General features: G+C 37.1%; 4 protein-coding genes, 1 long non-coding RNA gene and 1 other non-coding gene across 10 annotated transcripts; 5 read left to right on the top strand and 1 right to left on the bottom strand.

The window, feature by feature from the left end:
- The first annotated feature begins 56 nt into the window (after nt 1–56).
- LOC9329223 lies at nt 57–480 on the top strand. The gene has a single exon (XM_002890394.2). The coding sequence runs from the start codon at nt 135–137 to the stop codon at nt 357–359; it is 225 nt and encodes a 74-aa protein (XP_002890440.1). The 5' UTR covers nt 57–134; the 3' UTR covers nt 360–480.
- Nucleotides 481–1,215: 735 nt separating this feature from the next.
- On the top strand, nt 1,216–2,392 carry LOC110225025. Of its 2 annotated transcripts, none has more exons than XR_002329447.1 (3): nt 1,216–1,742; nt 1,836–1,990; nt 2,240–2,392. It is a non-coding gene; the product is annotated as an uncharacterized LOC110225025 (long non-coding RNA). The 2 variants fall into 2 exon arrangements; XR_002329446.1 differs by having other exon boundaries at nt 1,232–1,742; nt 1,836–1,963.
- An 897-nt stretch (nt 2,393–3,289) lies between these two features.
- LOC9326503 (2-oxoisovalerate dehydrogenase subunit alpha 1, mitochondrial) lies at nt 3,290–6,271 on the top strand. 2 transcript variants are annotated; one of them, XM_002890395.2, is made up of 9 exons: nt 3,290–3,631; nt 4,303–4,440; nt 4,522–4,704; nt 4,785–4,942; nt 5,030–5,129; nt 5,227–5,338; nt 5,431–5,570; nt 5,656–5,841; nt 5,920–6,271. In XM_002890395.2, the coding sequence occupies exons 1-9, from the start codon at nt 3,398–3,400 to the stop codon at nt 6,085–6,087; spliced, it is 1,419 nt and encodes a 472-aa protein (XP_002890441.1). In that variant the 5' UTR covers nt 3,290–3,397; the 3' UTR covers nt 6,088–6,271. The 2 variants fall into 2 exon arrangements, with proteins under 2 accessions (XP_002890441.1, XP_020867681.1); XM_021012022.1 differs by lacking the exon at nt 3,290–3,631 and adding an exon at nt 4,146–4,168.
- A 725-nt stretch (nt 6,272–6,996) lies between these two features.
- On the top strand, nt 6,997–9,443 carry LOC9326504 (F-box protein SKP2A). Of its 3 annotated transcripts, none has more exons than XM_021012023.1 (5): nt 6,997–7,118; nt 7,372–7,627; nt 8,070–8,418; nt 8,523–8,664; nt 8,838–9,443. In XM_021012023.1, exons 2-5 carry the CDS (start codon nt 7,410–7,412, stop codon nt 9,209–9,211), a joined length of 1,083 nt encoding a protein of 360 aa, XP_020867682.1. In that variant the 5' UTR covers nt 6,997–7,118; nt 7,372–7,409; the 3' UTR covers nt 9,212–9,443. The 3 variants fall into 3 exon arrangements, with proteins under 3 accessions (XP_020867682.1, XP_020867683.1, XP_020867684.1); XM_021012024.1 differs by having other exon boundaries at nt 7,004–7,108; nt 7,370–7,627; nt 8,838–9,365; XM_021012025.1 differs by lacking the exon at nt 6,997–7,118 and adding an exon at nt 7,153–7,290 and having other exon boundaries at nt 8,838–9,365.
- Nucleotides 9,444–9,579: 136 nt separating this feature from the next.
- Nucleotides 9,580–9,651, bottom strand: TRNAQ-UUG. The gene has a single exon. It is a non-coding gene; the product is annotated as a tRNA-Gln (tRNA).
- Nucleotides 9,652–11,426: 1,775 nt separating this feature from the next.
- On the top strand, nt 11,427–14,035 carry LOC9326505 (probable indole-3-pyruvate monooxygenase YUCCA11). Its single transcript, XM_002890397.2, has 5 exons — nt 11,427–12,112; nt 12,194–12,550; nt 12,627–13,535; nt 13,620–13,660; nt 13,755–14,035. The coding sequence occupies exons 1-3, from the start codon at nt 11,495–11,497 to the stop codon at nt 12,822–12,824; spliced, it is 1,173 nt and encodes a 390-aa protein (XP_002890443.1). The 5' UTR covers nt 11,427–11,494; the 3' UTR covers nt 12,825–13,535; nt 13,620–13,660; nt 13,755–14,035.
- Nucleotides 14,036–14,368: the final 333 nt, after the last annotated feature.

The raw sequence follows: 14,368 nt of genomic DNA on the forward strand, positions 1-14,368 counted from the left end.
TTCTATTTTTTAGTATGCTTTTGAATGGATGAGCAGTATAAATATAGGTAAATCTTAAATCTAAATCAATCATAATATAACCTATAGAATTTACTTTTGTAAAAAAATAAAAATAAGAAGAGAAAACAAACAAAATGAGGATGAAGATCATGAGTGTGGTGTGGATCACGATGCTACTAATGGCGTTAATTACGATGGGAGGTGATGCAAAGTCGGACAAAGAGTGCCAATTGTTGTGCCATAAGCACTGTCTACCCACTTCCATTGTTGCAGAGTGTCTCAAATGTCTTGGAATATGTGGGAGGACTCCAGCCGTTGCAGTTGGACTTGGAACCATGGAATCTGGCGAACACAAATAACAAAATATGGATGGAGACTTGTCTAGGCTTCCTTATATTGTTATCTTTATCTTAAAATTCGTATAATCCAATATTCACATTTAACCATTTTAATAAGATATCGAATCCTAAATTTCAAACACTATTTCGTACTTAAATCGGTGATAAAACATTTTCAGGTTAACTTTTTTTTGGTAGGCACATTTTCAGGTTAACTTGAACACTTAGATTATTATTTTCCGAGTGAGTTTAGCTATGAAATTATTCAATTTGAGAAAGTACTACCGAATTGGAACAGAATTATTTTAGTTTGCTATGATGAATATCATCGATTTTAACTCAGATGAAGTGTTGAACTTTGAGTTAAATTGAAAATGTGTTTGACACAATGGTACAATTAGATGTAATGGCATGGAACTTGATGGTACCAGGATTTATGCTACAAATCAGCTGTGAGCATGAATTTGAGGAAATTGGTTTGTTCAACAAATTGAACAATTGTAGTGACTAGCGACATGTTCATTAAATAATGTGGAATTTGCTCAAAGGAGAGCATATCACACAAACCAGTTAAGAGATGCATGCATTCACAAAATCAACGACAATCTGAAGTCAGTAACTCTGTTCCCACATTTATAGATACGAAACACACAAATTTAACCATATGTCTATACACTACAAGAATATTTAGTTTTAATAGCATTACAGAATAGCGTTTATGTGTATTTTGCTATTGTTGACTTATTCCTAATTGTTCTATAGCGTTTTTAAATAGATAAATGCTATAATATATTGGACTCGTAAAAATATTGGACTTCCGCTTATTTTATGTTTTTAACATTCGCTGTAATAGCACATACAATTTTTAAAACGTTACCATAGAGGAGTTAACCCTAATAATTATTTAGTGCCCGCCTCTATTTTTCATGGCCGCCAATGTTTTTTGGTACAAAATTTTTTGACTTATTTTTATCTGTGAACTAAAATACATTTCGGTGGCTGCTCCTTAACTAGGTGAAAAGGAGAGAAACAAGATAGAGAGCATATGAAAACATCGATTATCTTCTACTTGAGCGAAAATCAATTGAGTGAATCAATTTCTCGTTTGCACTTCCACATCATTTACCCATCGTCGGTTCCTCTTCCGCTTCATCTACCACTTCCCAATCTTTTTCTTTCACCAAATCCTCAAACCCTAGTTCCAGATTTGGTTGTTTAGGATCCACCATTTCGGATCCTGCTTCGTCCGCAACTTCACCGGCCTCTTAACATGCGCTTCAATCGACTGTTACACCATCATCTCTGTTCGGAGCCTCTTCTTCCTCATATCCACCTTCATCTCTCTTCGAAGCAGCGCCAGCAAGTGCTTTCAAGTCTTGGTATCTTGATTTTGTTTTTTTAAATGTAAGTTTCTCCTTTGAGTCACTCTTGTCGTCTCTCTCTCTATACTTATCTTCATTCGATCTTCCTCTCACTCTCAGATCTGGTTGTTTTCAGATGAGAGTTCTTAAGGTCGCTCCTGCTTCTGATCATATGGTTTATGCAGATTCAATTTTGGGCGCTAGAGATGGCGGTGGTTGTTAGTCTCAGTTTTGGAGAATCATCTCTACTAGAGAATTGATTAGGTTTCTTCCTCATACTCGTTCCTCAAGGTTTAATTTTTTTCAGTTTGTTATGAGTTATGTTGATTAATTGAATTGAGCTGATGTGATTTTTTTCACTCAATAGATCCATTTATTCTACTCATGCCGACAAAGCTATGATTTAAAAGCAATTCGTGTTTGTGTGTTTTGGATCTGAATATGAACTTTGTTTTCTCTACGAAATTACCACTTACTAGATTCTTTTTACACAAAGTTTGAGTCTTCACGTTTCTTTTTTGGTCTTGTTTTGTTGTTTAGCTCTTGGCAAAGGAGGAAGCTAATAATGATGATGATTTTGGAGAAGACGTTTCAAAGATTGAGGTCCAAGCGGTCTAAGGGTGTGAAGAATTGAGAAGTTAAAAACAAGAGTAGTATGAAATTTATCTTTAATTTGTCAAATTATCCAAAAAATCAAAAAATAAAACCTAGAAAACAATTACAAGAATTGTTACATATATAAAATGAATAAAACAATTTGTAATAAAATATAATTGCTATCGTAAAATATACAATGACATAAAGAAATCGTTATATTTGACTAAGATACGATAGTAGTGCTAAAAACCGCTATCGAAAGCGGCGGACCTATTATGACGGGAGCAGGCACAGCGTTTGTCAAAACGCTATGGAATAGTTAGATAGCATTATTCAGATGCTACGAAAAACCATTTTTCTTGTAGTGATAGGAAACAGAGGTAATCTCTAACTAACTCCCTATTAGTGATGATGTTAGTCCAATCCATAAATACAAGTTTAGGTCCAAGAAAGCTTTACTGTTAGGTTAGATGTTACATACCAATGAGTCTCTTTATATAACAATTCCACCATCTAAAAATATATAAAATCCTTTCTGGTGATTGTTGTGTAACTTTCAACTAATCTAAAAATGGAAAAAAATGTTTTCACGTGGTATCTATCAATAAATATCTTTTTTTTTCACGGACGTCATGGCAAATTCAAAGAAAAATATAAATGACACGCAAGTAGGTGACTTTACAAATTTGCTATCGTTGGATAAAGATCAAAAATCAATAAAAAGCTCAAGTACAGTTTGGTTTGGTTGTTGAAAAATCTTTAAATGATTTGCTATGTGTAGGTGTTACAACTTCTCTCAATATTTCATTTTAATTTTCTTTTCTTCTTTTTCTTTCAATAGTATTTTGTCCACTATAATTAGTGTAAAAACGAAAAATCCCAAAAGCGAGGAAGCTAAATAAATAATCATTTCTAAGAAAAAAAAAAGTTGGAGATGGATACGGATGACATGTCAAGTCCGACAAGGAAATACATGCACTTGTCGTCCTTCTAATCCTTTGCCCTTAAACATCGTTAAAAACGACAACTTCTCTCTTCTTCTTCGTCTACTCTTCTCCATTTTCTTCTCCTCTTCTTCTCTTGTCCTTATTTTTGGCAGACATGGCGATCTGGTTTGCTAGATCCAAAAACCTTGTTTCTAGCTTGAGACATAATCTGAATTTGTCGGCGATTCTCAACAAATGCGATTACTCTCCTCGTCCGATCTTCTTTTCAACAACTTCTCAGTTATCTTCCACGTCGTTTTTGAGTCCCGTCGCTAGCCTCCGTCACGAGTCTACGGCTGTGGAGACACAGCCTGATCATTTGGTTCAGATTGATGAAGACGATGGTCAGGTATTTTTATTTGGTTTTTGGATAATCCTACTTTATCACGTGGTGTTGTAGTTGTTATTTTAATTTGGGAATTAGTTCATAAAGATTAGCTGTGAATCACGCACGAGTCTTTCAATTGTTTAAAGAAAGAAATAATTAAATTAGTTCTTCTGAAAGCAGATGCTTCGGTTTAAAGGCTTTTAATCCGGTTCATCATTTTCTTGGATTTTAAGATATAAAAATGAAATTAGAACCAAATTTAGGTGAAACTGGTTGCCTAAGATAAAAATTCTTGCTATAAATCTCAAAAGTTCGAACGTAAAAAATATTTTATAGATTTATCAAAGTCTTTAATAAACAAAATTATTTTTTTACAAATTTACTTGGTTGTCGGTTTTGATCCGGTATGGTATCGCATAGTACATTACTACATTACATAACAACAAGTCAACAACAACAACAACAGTTAAAAGTGAGGACCACAAGTTACACGTATGAATAATATACTAAATCAAGTGCTGTATGGGTCCCACTTTGTCTTAGTTGATTTGAGTACGTGTACGTCTCATTCATTTAGTCAGAGCAGTCTATAGTAATTTTCACTATGATCCCTCTTCTTACTGAACTTTCTTACGTATACCCCAATAGTTTTTGATCTTTACACACAGTAAACCGTATTTGAAATTCTCCAGGAATTGGATTTTCCGGGAGGCAAAGTCGGTTACACATCTGAAATGAAATTCATACCGGAATCATCTTCTCGGAGAATTCCGTGTTACCGGGTTCTTGACGAGGACGGACGAATCATCCCCGATAGCGATTTTATTCCGGTACAGCAATTTCGAGAAATGTAAATTAGAGTTGGTTTAAGTTCGGTTTAGCACTAACCGATATAATTTCTGACTGAAAAGGTGAGCGAGAAACTCGCTGTTAGAATGTACGAACAGATGGCGACGCTACAAGTAATGGATCACATCTTCTACGAAGCTCAACGTCAAGGAAGAATCTCGTTTTATCTTACTTCTGTCGGAGAAGAAGCCATTAACATCGCTTCTGCAGCTGCACTCAGTCCTGACGATGTCGTTTTACCTCAAGTAAGCCGTTGTGCGTTTAAAGCTCTAATCACATTTGGTTCGGTTTTGTTTTTAACCGGGAATTTCAATGTTTGGTACAGTACCGAGAGCCTGGAGTTCTTCTATGGCGTGGCTTCACGTTGGAGGAGTTTGCTAATCAGTGTTTTGGGAATAAAGCTGATTATGGCAAAGGCAGACAAATGCCGATTCATTACGGTTCCAATCGTCTCAATTACTTCACTATCTCCTCTCCAATCGCGTAAGAATCTCTGAACATTAATCATTTGATTGTTCTTTTGTTTTTGTGTTTTTGCTGAAAATGTTTTTTGTGATGTTGATTCTTCAGCACGCAACTTCCTCAAGCTGCTGGAGTTGGTTATTCTCTGAAAATGGACAAGAAGAACGCTTGTGCAGTAACATTCATTGGAGATGGTGGCACAAGCGAGGTTTAGTAATCTTCAATTCTCGTTTCTTGAATAGGAATCAGAATTTCATGAATTGAAAATTCATATAGTTTTTTTTTGTGGTCTGGTTGGGGAGTAGGGAGATTTCCACGCCGGATTGAACTTCGCGGCAGTAATGGAAGCTCCGGTTGTGTTTATCTGTCGGAACAATGGTTGGGCGATTAGTACTCATATCTCAGAACAATTTAGAAGTATGAAACTAACTTTTCCTCTGTTTTTCATTACAAAAGAGACCAAAAACAAATCCTCTGTTTAACTGTGAGCTTATGTGGTTTGATTACAGGTGATGGAATTGTTGTGAAAGGTCAAGCTTACGGAATCCGAAGCATTCGTGTGGACGGTAATGATGCACTCGCGGTTTATACTGCGGTACGCTCAGCTCGAGAAATGGCTGTAACAGAACAAAGACCTGTTCTCATTGAGGTAAAAATCAATTTTAGAGATTTATCTCGTTTACAACTTTTGACTTTGGTGAAATGAGATGGTTGTTGCATTTTTTTTGTGGCAGGCGATGACATATAGAGTAGGACATCATTCTACATCAGATGATTCAACTAAGTACAGGGCGGCTGATGAAATACAGTACTGGAAAATGTCGAGAAACCCTGTGAATAGATTCAGGAAATGGGTCGAGGATAACGGATGGTGGAGTGAGGAAGATGAATCCAAGCTAAGATCTAACGCAAGAAAACAGGTAGAGATTCTGAAAACCGCTACATTCTTGATGTTAAGGTTGAAGTTATTTTAACCGTTTTAGTTGTGAGTTTTGTAGCTTCTGCAAGCGATTCAGGCTGCGGAGAAGTGGGAGAAACAACCATTGACAGAGTTGTTTAACGATGTATATGATGTTAAACCGAAGAACCTAGAAGAGCAAGAACTTGGTTTAAAGGAATTAGTAGAGAAACAACCTCAAGATTATCCTCCTGGTTTTCATATTTGAATATAGAGGAACTGTGAAGTTGAAGATCTCATTCACATATATGAATCATGATGTATCTGTCTATCGTGTAGATATCGACTTCTCAGTACAAACTATTTATATTGCCCACGAATCGAATACTAATCGACTATGAATGTAGAGAGACCAGCATTTGAAGCATCATGAAATGGCCTTGAGAATGTTATTTTCATGGTCCGGCTGACCCTTAACCGGTTCAAACCGGAGATAGTGGCCTTAATCATAAATATAAAAATAAGCTAATTAAATGAGTGAATGTTTATGCATTTTGAGGGTGCTGGAGAATTGGTGAGGGCTTCGTTAATCGTTAAGAAAAAAAACGTGCCTACCTATCCAAATGACATCTTCTTATTTTGTTTATTGCACAAGTGAATCCAAATGTCATCTTCCTAATATGATCATAAAATAGTATGTGATTGTCTTTGAAAGTTATCCAATAACTTAAAATTTGGGGTGCATATATACCTTCAGAAAAATGAGTGGACCTCATAAGTTGCGGTTTCGATTTTTATCAAAAACAACAGTTGTCCACTTTTTGATTTTGACACACACATTCACGCATCTCCTTTCTTCTATTTTATTACTCAAAGAATAATTCCTTCATAACAAACACCATTACCAAATCAATTCAGTTAATCATAATGTTTCTTAAAAACTATTATCGTATTTTTCACATATTAAAATTTATAAATTCAATGAATGTTCAGTTTGCTTGGAATCTATTCAAAGCATTTTCGATATCTTTGCCCAAAAAAAAAAGAAATAAAATCAATATACTGCATTTCACGTATCAGCCAGTCACTATATTACACGTGTCATAAAGCATTACCCACACGTTTCTCCTGCCTCTTTTCCTTCCATTTTATTTCTCATTTATTTTTTTCTTCTCTTGTTGTTATCTTCTTCTAACTCTGTGAAATACTTCAAAGGAACAAATATAATCAAATAATAGTCGAAGGAAACAACAAAGAACCCAGAAAGAGGGACGAAGAAACTAATTCAAAGCCTCAAAGGTATGATCTTTTTCTTTTGAGAGTGTTATTTTTTCTTTGTAGCAAATCCTCTCCTCTTTAGTCACTGAATTTACAATACTCGAAAAGAACAATTTTTTTTTTTCAAATGGAGGAATATTGTTTCACTTCTGGAAAAATCTAGAAACCAGAGCAAACTATGGAACTTTAATCGATAAATGTCAGATTTTTCACTCTCTCTCTCTCTCCATCCTATCTTTATCTCTCTCCCTCTCTCTTTCCTTTGTGGTGATAGGATCAAGAACACCGCTTCATTTTACTCATTAAACAAAGATGGTGATGGGAGGAGAAGCATCCATGGAGCTGGACCAGTGTTTTCAGAAGATGAAGATGGAAGGAATCTCGATCAAAGAGTGGAGAGACATCCCTGTGGAGCTTCTGATGAGGATCCTTTCCCTTGTTGATGATCGTAATGTCATTGTTGCTTCTGGTGTTTGCTGTGGCTGGAGAGATGCTTTCTCTTTTGGCCTCACTCGTCTCCGTCTCTCTTGGTATGAATTTTTCTCTAACCTATAAACCCTTTTTGTATTTAGGGCACTCTCATCTCTTCTGGTGTTTTGGATTTGAAGTAGGACTTGAGTTTCTAGAGTCTTTATTACATCTTGTGGCTTAGGTTCATGTTGATTTGTGTAAAGATCAGATTTTTTTTTTTTTTTTTTGTTGCTTTTGTTTTGAGGAACATTTTTGCAGTTTATATATGATTGATTTGGTTAGATTGAAGAAAGTAAAAAAGCTGTTTAACTTTTTGATGGAACTCTTTAAGATGATGGATCAGTTTTCATTAGGAGGTGAAACCAAGTTCTTTAGTCCAGAAGAGTGGTCTGAGAATCACTCTTGAATCTTTGAACCACTAGAAGCTTTTTTTTTCCACTTCACGTGTATTCAATGATTTTTGTCTTCACTCTCTGATGTTGATTCTTATTTTTATACTAGGTGTAACAACAACATGAACAGCTTGGTTCTTTCTCTTGCTCCCAAGTTTGTAAAGCTGCAGACTTTAATACTGAGGCAGGACAAACCGCAACTAGAGGACAATGCAGTGGAGGCCATAGCAAATCACTGCCATGAGTTACAAGAACTTGATCTCAGCAAAAGCTTGAAAATTACAGATCGTTCACTTTATGCACTTGCTCATGGTTGCCCTGACCTCACAAAACTCAACCTTAGTGGCTGCACTTCATTCAGTGACACTGCTATTGCGTATTTGACCAGATTATGCAGAAAGCTTAAAGTTTTGAATCTTTGCGGATGTGTCAAAGCTGTAACTGACAATGCCTTGGAGGTGAATCTTTGTTTTTCTTTAATGTTCTCTCCCAATCTTGTTTTTGCTCCTTCGGTCATAATAGTGGCAGAGTTGATAGAACTTTTTCATCTTGATGTGTGCAGGCAATTGGGAATAACTGCAATCAGATGCAGTCACTAAACTTGGGCTGGTGTGAGAATATCAGTGATGATGGGGTAATGAATTTAGCTTATGGCTGTCCAGATCTCAGGACCCTTGACCTCTGTGGCTGTGTTCTAATTACAGGTACTTCACATAGTTAAGCTTATTCGAAGCTAAGATCATGAGTTTTTCCTCTACCGAGCACTATCATTTGATAATTGCATTGAACTAAACAAAACTAGTAGGTTGTTATAGATGGACTCAGAAAGCCATTGATCTTGAGACCCAATTTGGTTTTGTCATGTAATATTTTGCAGATGAGAGTGTGGTAGCTCTAGCAGACTGGTGTGTCCACTTGAGGTCACTGGGGTTATACTATTGCAGAAACATAACAGACAGGGCGATGTACTCGTTAGCTCAAAGCGGGGTAAAGAACAAACCGGGTTCATGGAAATCAGTAAAGAAAGGCAAATACGATGAAGAAGGACTGAGAAGTCTCAACATTAGCCAATGCACTGCCCTCACACCTTCAGCGGTTCAAGCTGTTTGTGATTCCTTTCCCGCGCTTCACACATGTTCAGGAAGGCATTCGCTTGTCATGAGCGGTTGTCTGAACTTAACAACTGTGCACTGTGCTTGTATCCTTCAGGCTCATCGTGCGCACAATGCGGTTCCTCATCCGGCTCATTGAAACAGAGGAATATATATGTTGTATATATAAGCATCATGTTGATGGAGATTAGTATTATAAACGAAGTAGCTTTTTTAAGGTGTATGTGAAACCTTAGAAGCTTTTGAGTTGTTCTTTCTTTGCCTTGAAAGATCTTTTGTATATTTTGGTGCTATGTTCATGACTTTTTTTTTGTAAGACCTCTCTTTGTTACCACTTTACTATTGAAAGTAGAATTCCTCTTACCAAAAAAGCCTTTCCTAAGATTGTTAAAGATCCACAAGTCATAATCTTTGTTAGAACTTAGAAATGGTGGATGCAGTATTGCAGTTGTTTGAGGATGGTAGACAAAAATGGGCCTTTTGAATATAAAAATAAAAATAAAAAGAAGGTCCTACCGGGAGTCGAACCCAGGTCGCTGGATTCAAAGTCCAGAGTGCTAACCACTACACCATAGAACCTTTTTGTTAAAGCTGTAACATTTAAGTTACTTGTACCAAAATGATAACGCTCTGATTTGTATAAAATTCCAGCTAATCAGTGCTGAAATTTGTATTGATAAAAACTTGGTAAACAAAAAAATCTGCTTGAATAGATCTTCAAATTAGCAGGATCTATTAAAGATTATGACTAGATTTCTGTGGAGGAGAAGCTGATGTCTTATTGAAATTGATGGTATCTGTCTATCTGAGCAGCAGCTATAAGCACTTCTTCGGCCATTTTCAACCCCAACTATTTGGGGGCGGGTTTTTCCAACCCAAACTAAGACCCCCCGTCAATTTCTATCCAAACTCAAAACTAATTTAAATTCAAAACCTAAACTAATGAAAATTAGCCGATTTCAACATGACAGAAGACGGTGTTAGTTCGGGATTTAACGGCTGTTGAGTCAGCGATATCGTGGCATTGATGTGGCGGGAAAACGGCCATTTTCAACCCCAACTATTTGGGGACGAGTTTTTCCAACCCAAACTAAGACCCCCCGTCAATTTCTACCCAACAATGTTTATCGTTTAGGGTTACGACAAGTGATGGAGTTACGAAAGAGTTTATTGACGTTACCCAATTGATTTTAGACAAGTTTCCAGATAGAATGTCTGTACAATGATTCCACTGCAAGAAGAAAGACAAAATCTTTAGACGGACACAATTGTTAGACCAAACTATTCAGGAACAAATTTTGCTTTTTCTTGCTATTGCTACATTACTTTCAGATTCCAGTTACAGTGCCTGTGAATTCATAAAATCGACGAACATTTTTCTGTTTCGAGAGAAAATGAAGAACCCTAATTTTAATTATTCCCCAAAATTAAAACGACGACGTTTTATTTTTTCCCCGCCCCCAAATAGTTTGGGTTGGAAAAACCCGCCCCCAAATAGTTGGGGTTGAAAATGGCCGTTTTCCCGCCATGTCAATGCCACGATATCGCTGACTCAGCAGCCGTTAAATAGAACTAACACCGTCTTCTATCATGTTGAAATTGGCTAATTTTCATTAGTTTAGGTTTTGAATTTAAATTAGTTTTGAGTTTGGGTAGAAATTGACGGAGGGTCTTAGTTTAGGTTGGAAAAAACTGTCCCCAAATAGTTGGGGTTGAAAATGGCCGTTTTCCCCACTTCTTCGACTGGGAATTCTTAAATGGGCTTTAGTATGGGCCTACATTTTGTCTAAGCCCACATAATGAAGTCAATATCGCAGTGAGCTGAAAACATCATAAACGGTATTGACGCGGCTCTAATCCGAGTTTAAAATTTTTAGGTCAAAATGAAGGAAAAATTGTTGAGATGATTCACCTAATATAGTTTCTTAAAACATAACAGCTTCGTTTGTCAATCTCAGATTTCTAATTTCGGACACAAACACAAAACGACAGTGAAGCAATTCTATGCCTTGTAATAATCATATCCCTACGATATCTATGTCGTGCTGCATTTGTTCTTCCGTTCCGTACTCGTACCTAAGTACGGAAAGTACTATTTCGGAAAACAAATATTATGGAAAAGTTAATTAAGAAGTTTTGAATAGAGTAATTATGGAAATATTATAATGACAACCGTGTGTTGACTCAATCTTAAGACTACTTCCACACTTCCACAGAACAGATCACTTGCCAAAATAGCAAAAATGATTACAAATCTTCCAACATATCCTATGATTCACTACTTAGAGTAATCAACTTAAAATTTTCAATAATTTAATTACCTAGAATTTTTAGTCATATATATGTGTGGACAGAGTAAGTACAGCTATGCAATTCAGTTAATAAATATACAGTACAACACTGACAACAGCAACAACAAGAAATGGAGAAAGAGATCAAGATTCTGGTTCTGATTATCGGTGCAGGACCAGCCGGATTAGCAACATCAGCTTGTCTTAACCGGTTAAACATACCAAACATAGTAGTGGAAAGAGATGATTGCAGTGCCTCTCTGTGGAAAAGAAGGTCTTACGATCGTCTCAAGCTTCACCTCGCAAAGCAATTCTGTCAACTCCCTTACATGCCATTCCCCTCAAACGCTCCTACCTTCGTCTCCAAGCTAGGGTTCATCAATTACCTTGACGAATACGCCACACGTTTCAACGTAACCCCTAGGTACAACCGGAATGTCAAATCCGCCTACTTCAAAGATGGTCAGTGGATTGTGAAGGTGGTAAACAAAACTACGGCGTTAATAGAAGTCTACTCGGCGAAGTTTATGGTTGCTGCGACGGGGGAGAATGGCGAAGGTGTGATTCCAGAGATTCCGGGGCTTGTAGAGAGCTTTCAAGGAGAGTATTTGCACTCAAGTGAGTACAAGAACGGCGAGAAGTTCGCCGGAAAAGATGTTTTGGTCGTCGGATGTGGAAATTCCGGCATGGAGATTGCTTATGATCTGTCTAAGTGCAACGCTAAGGTCTCCATCGTTGTTCGTAGCCCGGTAAGTTTAGATTACAAAAAAAATAAAATTTTATAACAATTAATCCGAATAATAAACATTATATCGTGTGATTATATATAGGTGCACGTGTTGACGAGATGGATCGTAAGGATAGGAATGTCGTTGCTCAGGTTTTTCCCGGTAAAATTAGTTGACCGTTTGTGTCTATTACTAGCGGAGCTGAGCTTTGGGAATACTTTGAGATATGGGCTTGTAAGACCCAAGAATGGCCCATTCATGAATAAGCTAATCACCGGCCGGTCACCTACCATTGACGTCGGCTGCGTCGGAGAGATAAAGTCCGGCAAGATTCAGGTTGTGACGTCTATTAAACGTATAGAAGGGAAGAGAGTTGAATTCGTCGATGGGAACACCAAAAATGTGGACTCCATTGTCTTCGCAACTGGTTACAAAAGCAGCGTTACAAAATGGCTTAAGGTATTGTTGCAACTTCAGACACAGAAACAGAGAAAATAAACTCTGTTCTTGTTTTAATGGCTCTGATGTGACACAGGTCGATGATGGAGATCTGTTCAACGAGAAGGGGATGCCGAAACGCGAGTTCCCGGATCACTGGAAGGGGAAGAATGGTTTGTATAGTGTTGGGTTTGGGAGACAAGGCTTGGCTGGTATTTCAAGAGATGCTCAAAACGTTGCTAGAGACATTGCTTCTCTGGTTTGTCAGAGAAGTAAGAACAAGCTTTCCAAATAAATTAGATAATTTTGAGTTATTACATGTCAAAAACACAATTGTTGAATATGACACAAACAAGTGAAAAAAAAGAAAACATTATTGATGAGTGATGACACATTGCAAGAGCTTACATTGTGGACAGAGTTATCAGAATCTCATTACTTTGTTTCCCCAAGAGCGTTTCTGAGGTTAGAGTACTTGGTTTCGAGCTCAAACCATGAATCCAAGTTAACCAAACGTTAAAACTCCTCGAAAGTTATCATCTTTTCTAAGTGATCTTTGGTGGTTCCTTTCTCCTTGAGAATCTTGAGAACATGGACAAGAGCAGATGATTCTGTCTTCAGTTTCTCTGTCTGGGCCTTCTCTGGCCCAAGATCTGTTTGATCTGTTTGAATTAGAAACGTGTTGTTGTTTCTTTGTTTCTTCCCTTTTCTCTTCAGTGAGAAAAAACGACATAGTAGTTTCGAGAGAGATAGCTAGGGTTTCCTTGTTACTTTGCTATATTAAAAACCCATTTGGCGGCAGGAAATTTATCCATCTGGGTGCGAGAGAGAGAGAGAAATAGCTAGGGTTTTCGCAATGAGAGCTAATCGTCGTGCTTATGATGATTGTGGTATTTCGGGGCCATATCGTCAGTTTAAGCGTAGCCACTGGCCTACGGAATTTGAGCGACAACCGAAGAAACCCGCTGAATCTGATAAGCTAGCCTCCGCCGAATCTGAAATTCAGGTTATTACTAAATATTTTAACCAGTTTTTTTTGAATTTTTCTGTCTAGCTCGGCTAAATTCATATTGATTCTCTCTTGTAACAGGAGGAAGACTTGTCTGAGGCAACTACTTCCACTTCCTCAAGGTATGAATTTTCCTTTTTGGCTAATTAAGCACTAGCTATATGGGTTCTCTGGTTTGTGGTAGGTAGCTCATACATGTGTTTTCACTTTACTCAGCATGCAAACAGCTCCTCTTCCTCCTATCAAGTTGTTGGAAGATGTGATTCCTCCACAAGCTGTGTTTTTCAAAGGCAAGAATAAGACTCGTTTTAAAAGAAAAAGCAAGAACAAGAAACTCGTCAAAGCCAAAGCCAAAGCCAAATAAAGAGGCATTGTCCCTCTTTTTTTTTTTTTATATATATTTTATTTCCCCAAGCACTTGTTGTGCCCTTGTGAGTTTAAACCCTTGTGACTTCAAACCTATGTTATGACATTAATGGATTTCTCTTTTTTAACAAGTCGTATTCTTCTTATTCAATTCCTCAAAACCTATCAAAACCTAACTTGCTGATTGATACATCATCCATCATTGCTTCTTGTAATATAAATCATACTACAAGTTTTTAAGTACTGAAAACAATGAATCTTGTTCTGCAATAGCATGATCTTTAGAGCAATGTGTTTTGATCACCTGAGACTAGTTTTTTTTTGTCATAAGAGTGGCAGAATTGTTCACCTTGATCATGTGTGCAGCCTATTGGGAATTACTACAATCTGTTGCAGAGTCATTAAACTTGGGATGGTGTGAGAATATCAGTGATGATGGGGTAATAAGTTTAGCTTATGGTTGG

The sequence above is a fragment of the Arabidopsis lyrata genome (genome assembly GCF_000004255.2).
Source record: "Arabidopsis lyrata subsp. lyrata unplaced genomic scaffold ARALYscaffold_1, whole genome shotgun sequence".
Classification (NCBI taxonomy): Eukaryota; Viridiplantae; Streptophyta; class Magnoliopsida; order Brassicales; family Brassicaceae; genus Arabidopsis; species Arabidopsis lyrata.

Excerpts from the sequence above, each read along its gene's own strand:
- LOC9329223 (XM_002890394.2), top strand. The coding sequence starts at position 135 with ATGAGGATGAAGATCATGAGTGTGGTGTGGATCACGATGCTACTAATG.
- LOC9326503 (XM_002890395.2), top strand. The coding sequence starts at position 3,398 with ATGGCGATCTGGTTTGCTAGATCCAAAAACCTTGTTTCTAGCTTGAGA. Across the intron at positions 5,130-5,226 it reads GAGATGGTGGCACAAGCGAG|GGAGATTTCCACGCCGGATT; the intron begins GTTTAGTAATCT and ends GTTGGGGAGTAG. Across the intron at positions 5,339-5,430 it reads TATCTCAGAACAATTTAGAA|GTGATGGAATTGTTGTGAAA; the intron begins GTATGAAACTAA and ends GTTTGATTACAG.
- LOC9326504 (XM_021012023.1), top strand. The coding sequence starts at position 7,410 with ATGGTGATGGGAGGAGAAGCATCCATGGAGCTGGACCAGTGTTTTCAG. Across the intron at positions 7,628-8,069 it reads ACTCGTCTCCGTCTCTCTTG|GTGTAACAACAACATGAACA; the intron begins GTATGAATTTTT and ends TTTTTATACTAG. Across the intron at positions 8,665-8,837 it reads TGGCTGTGTTCTAATTACAG|ATGAGAGTGTGGTAGCTCTA; the intron begins GTACTTCACATA and ends AATATTTTGCAG.
- LOC9326505 (XM_002890397.2), top strand. The coding sequence starts at position 11,495 with ATGGAGAAAGAGATCAAGATTCTGGTTCTGATTATCGGTGCAGGACCA. Across the intron at positions 12,113-12,193 it reads CCATCGTTGTTCGTAGCCCG|GTGCACGTGTTGACGAGATG; the intron begins GTAAGTTTAGAT and ends GATTATATATAG. Across the intron at positions 12,551-12,626 it reads GCGTTACAAAATGGCTTAAG|GTCGATGATGGAGATCTGTT; the intron begins GTATTGTTGCAA and ends GATGTGACACAG.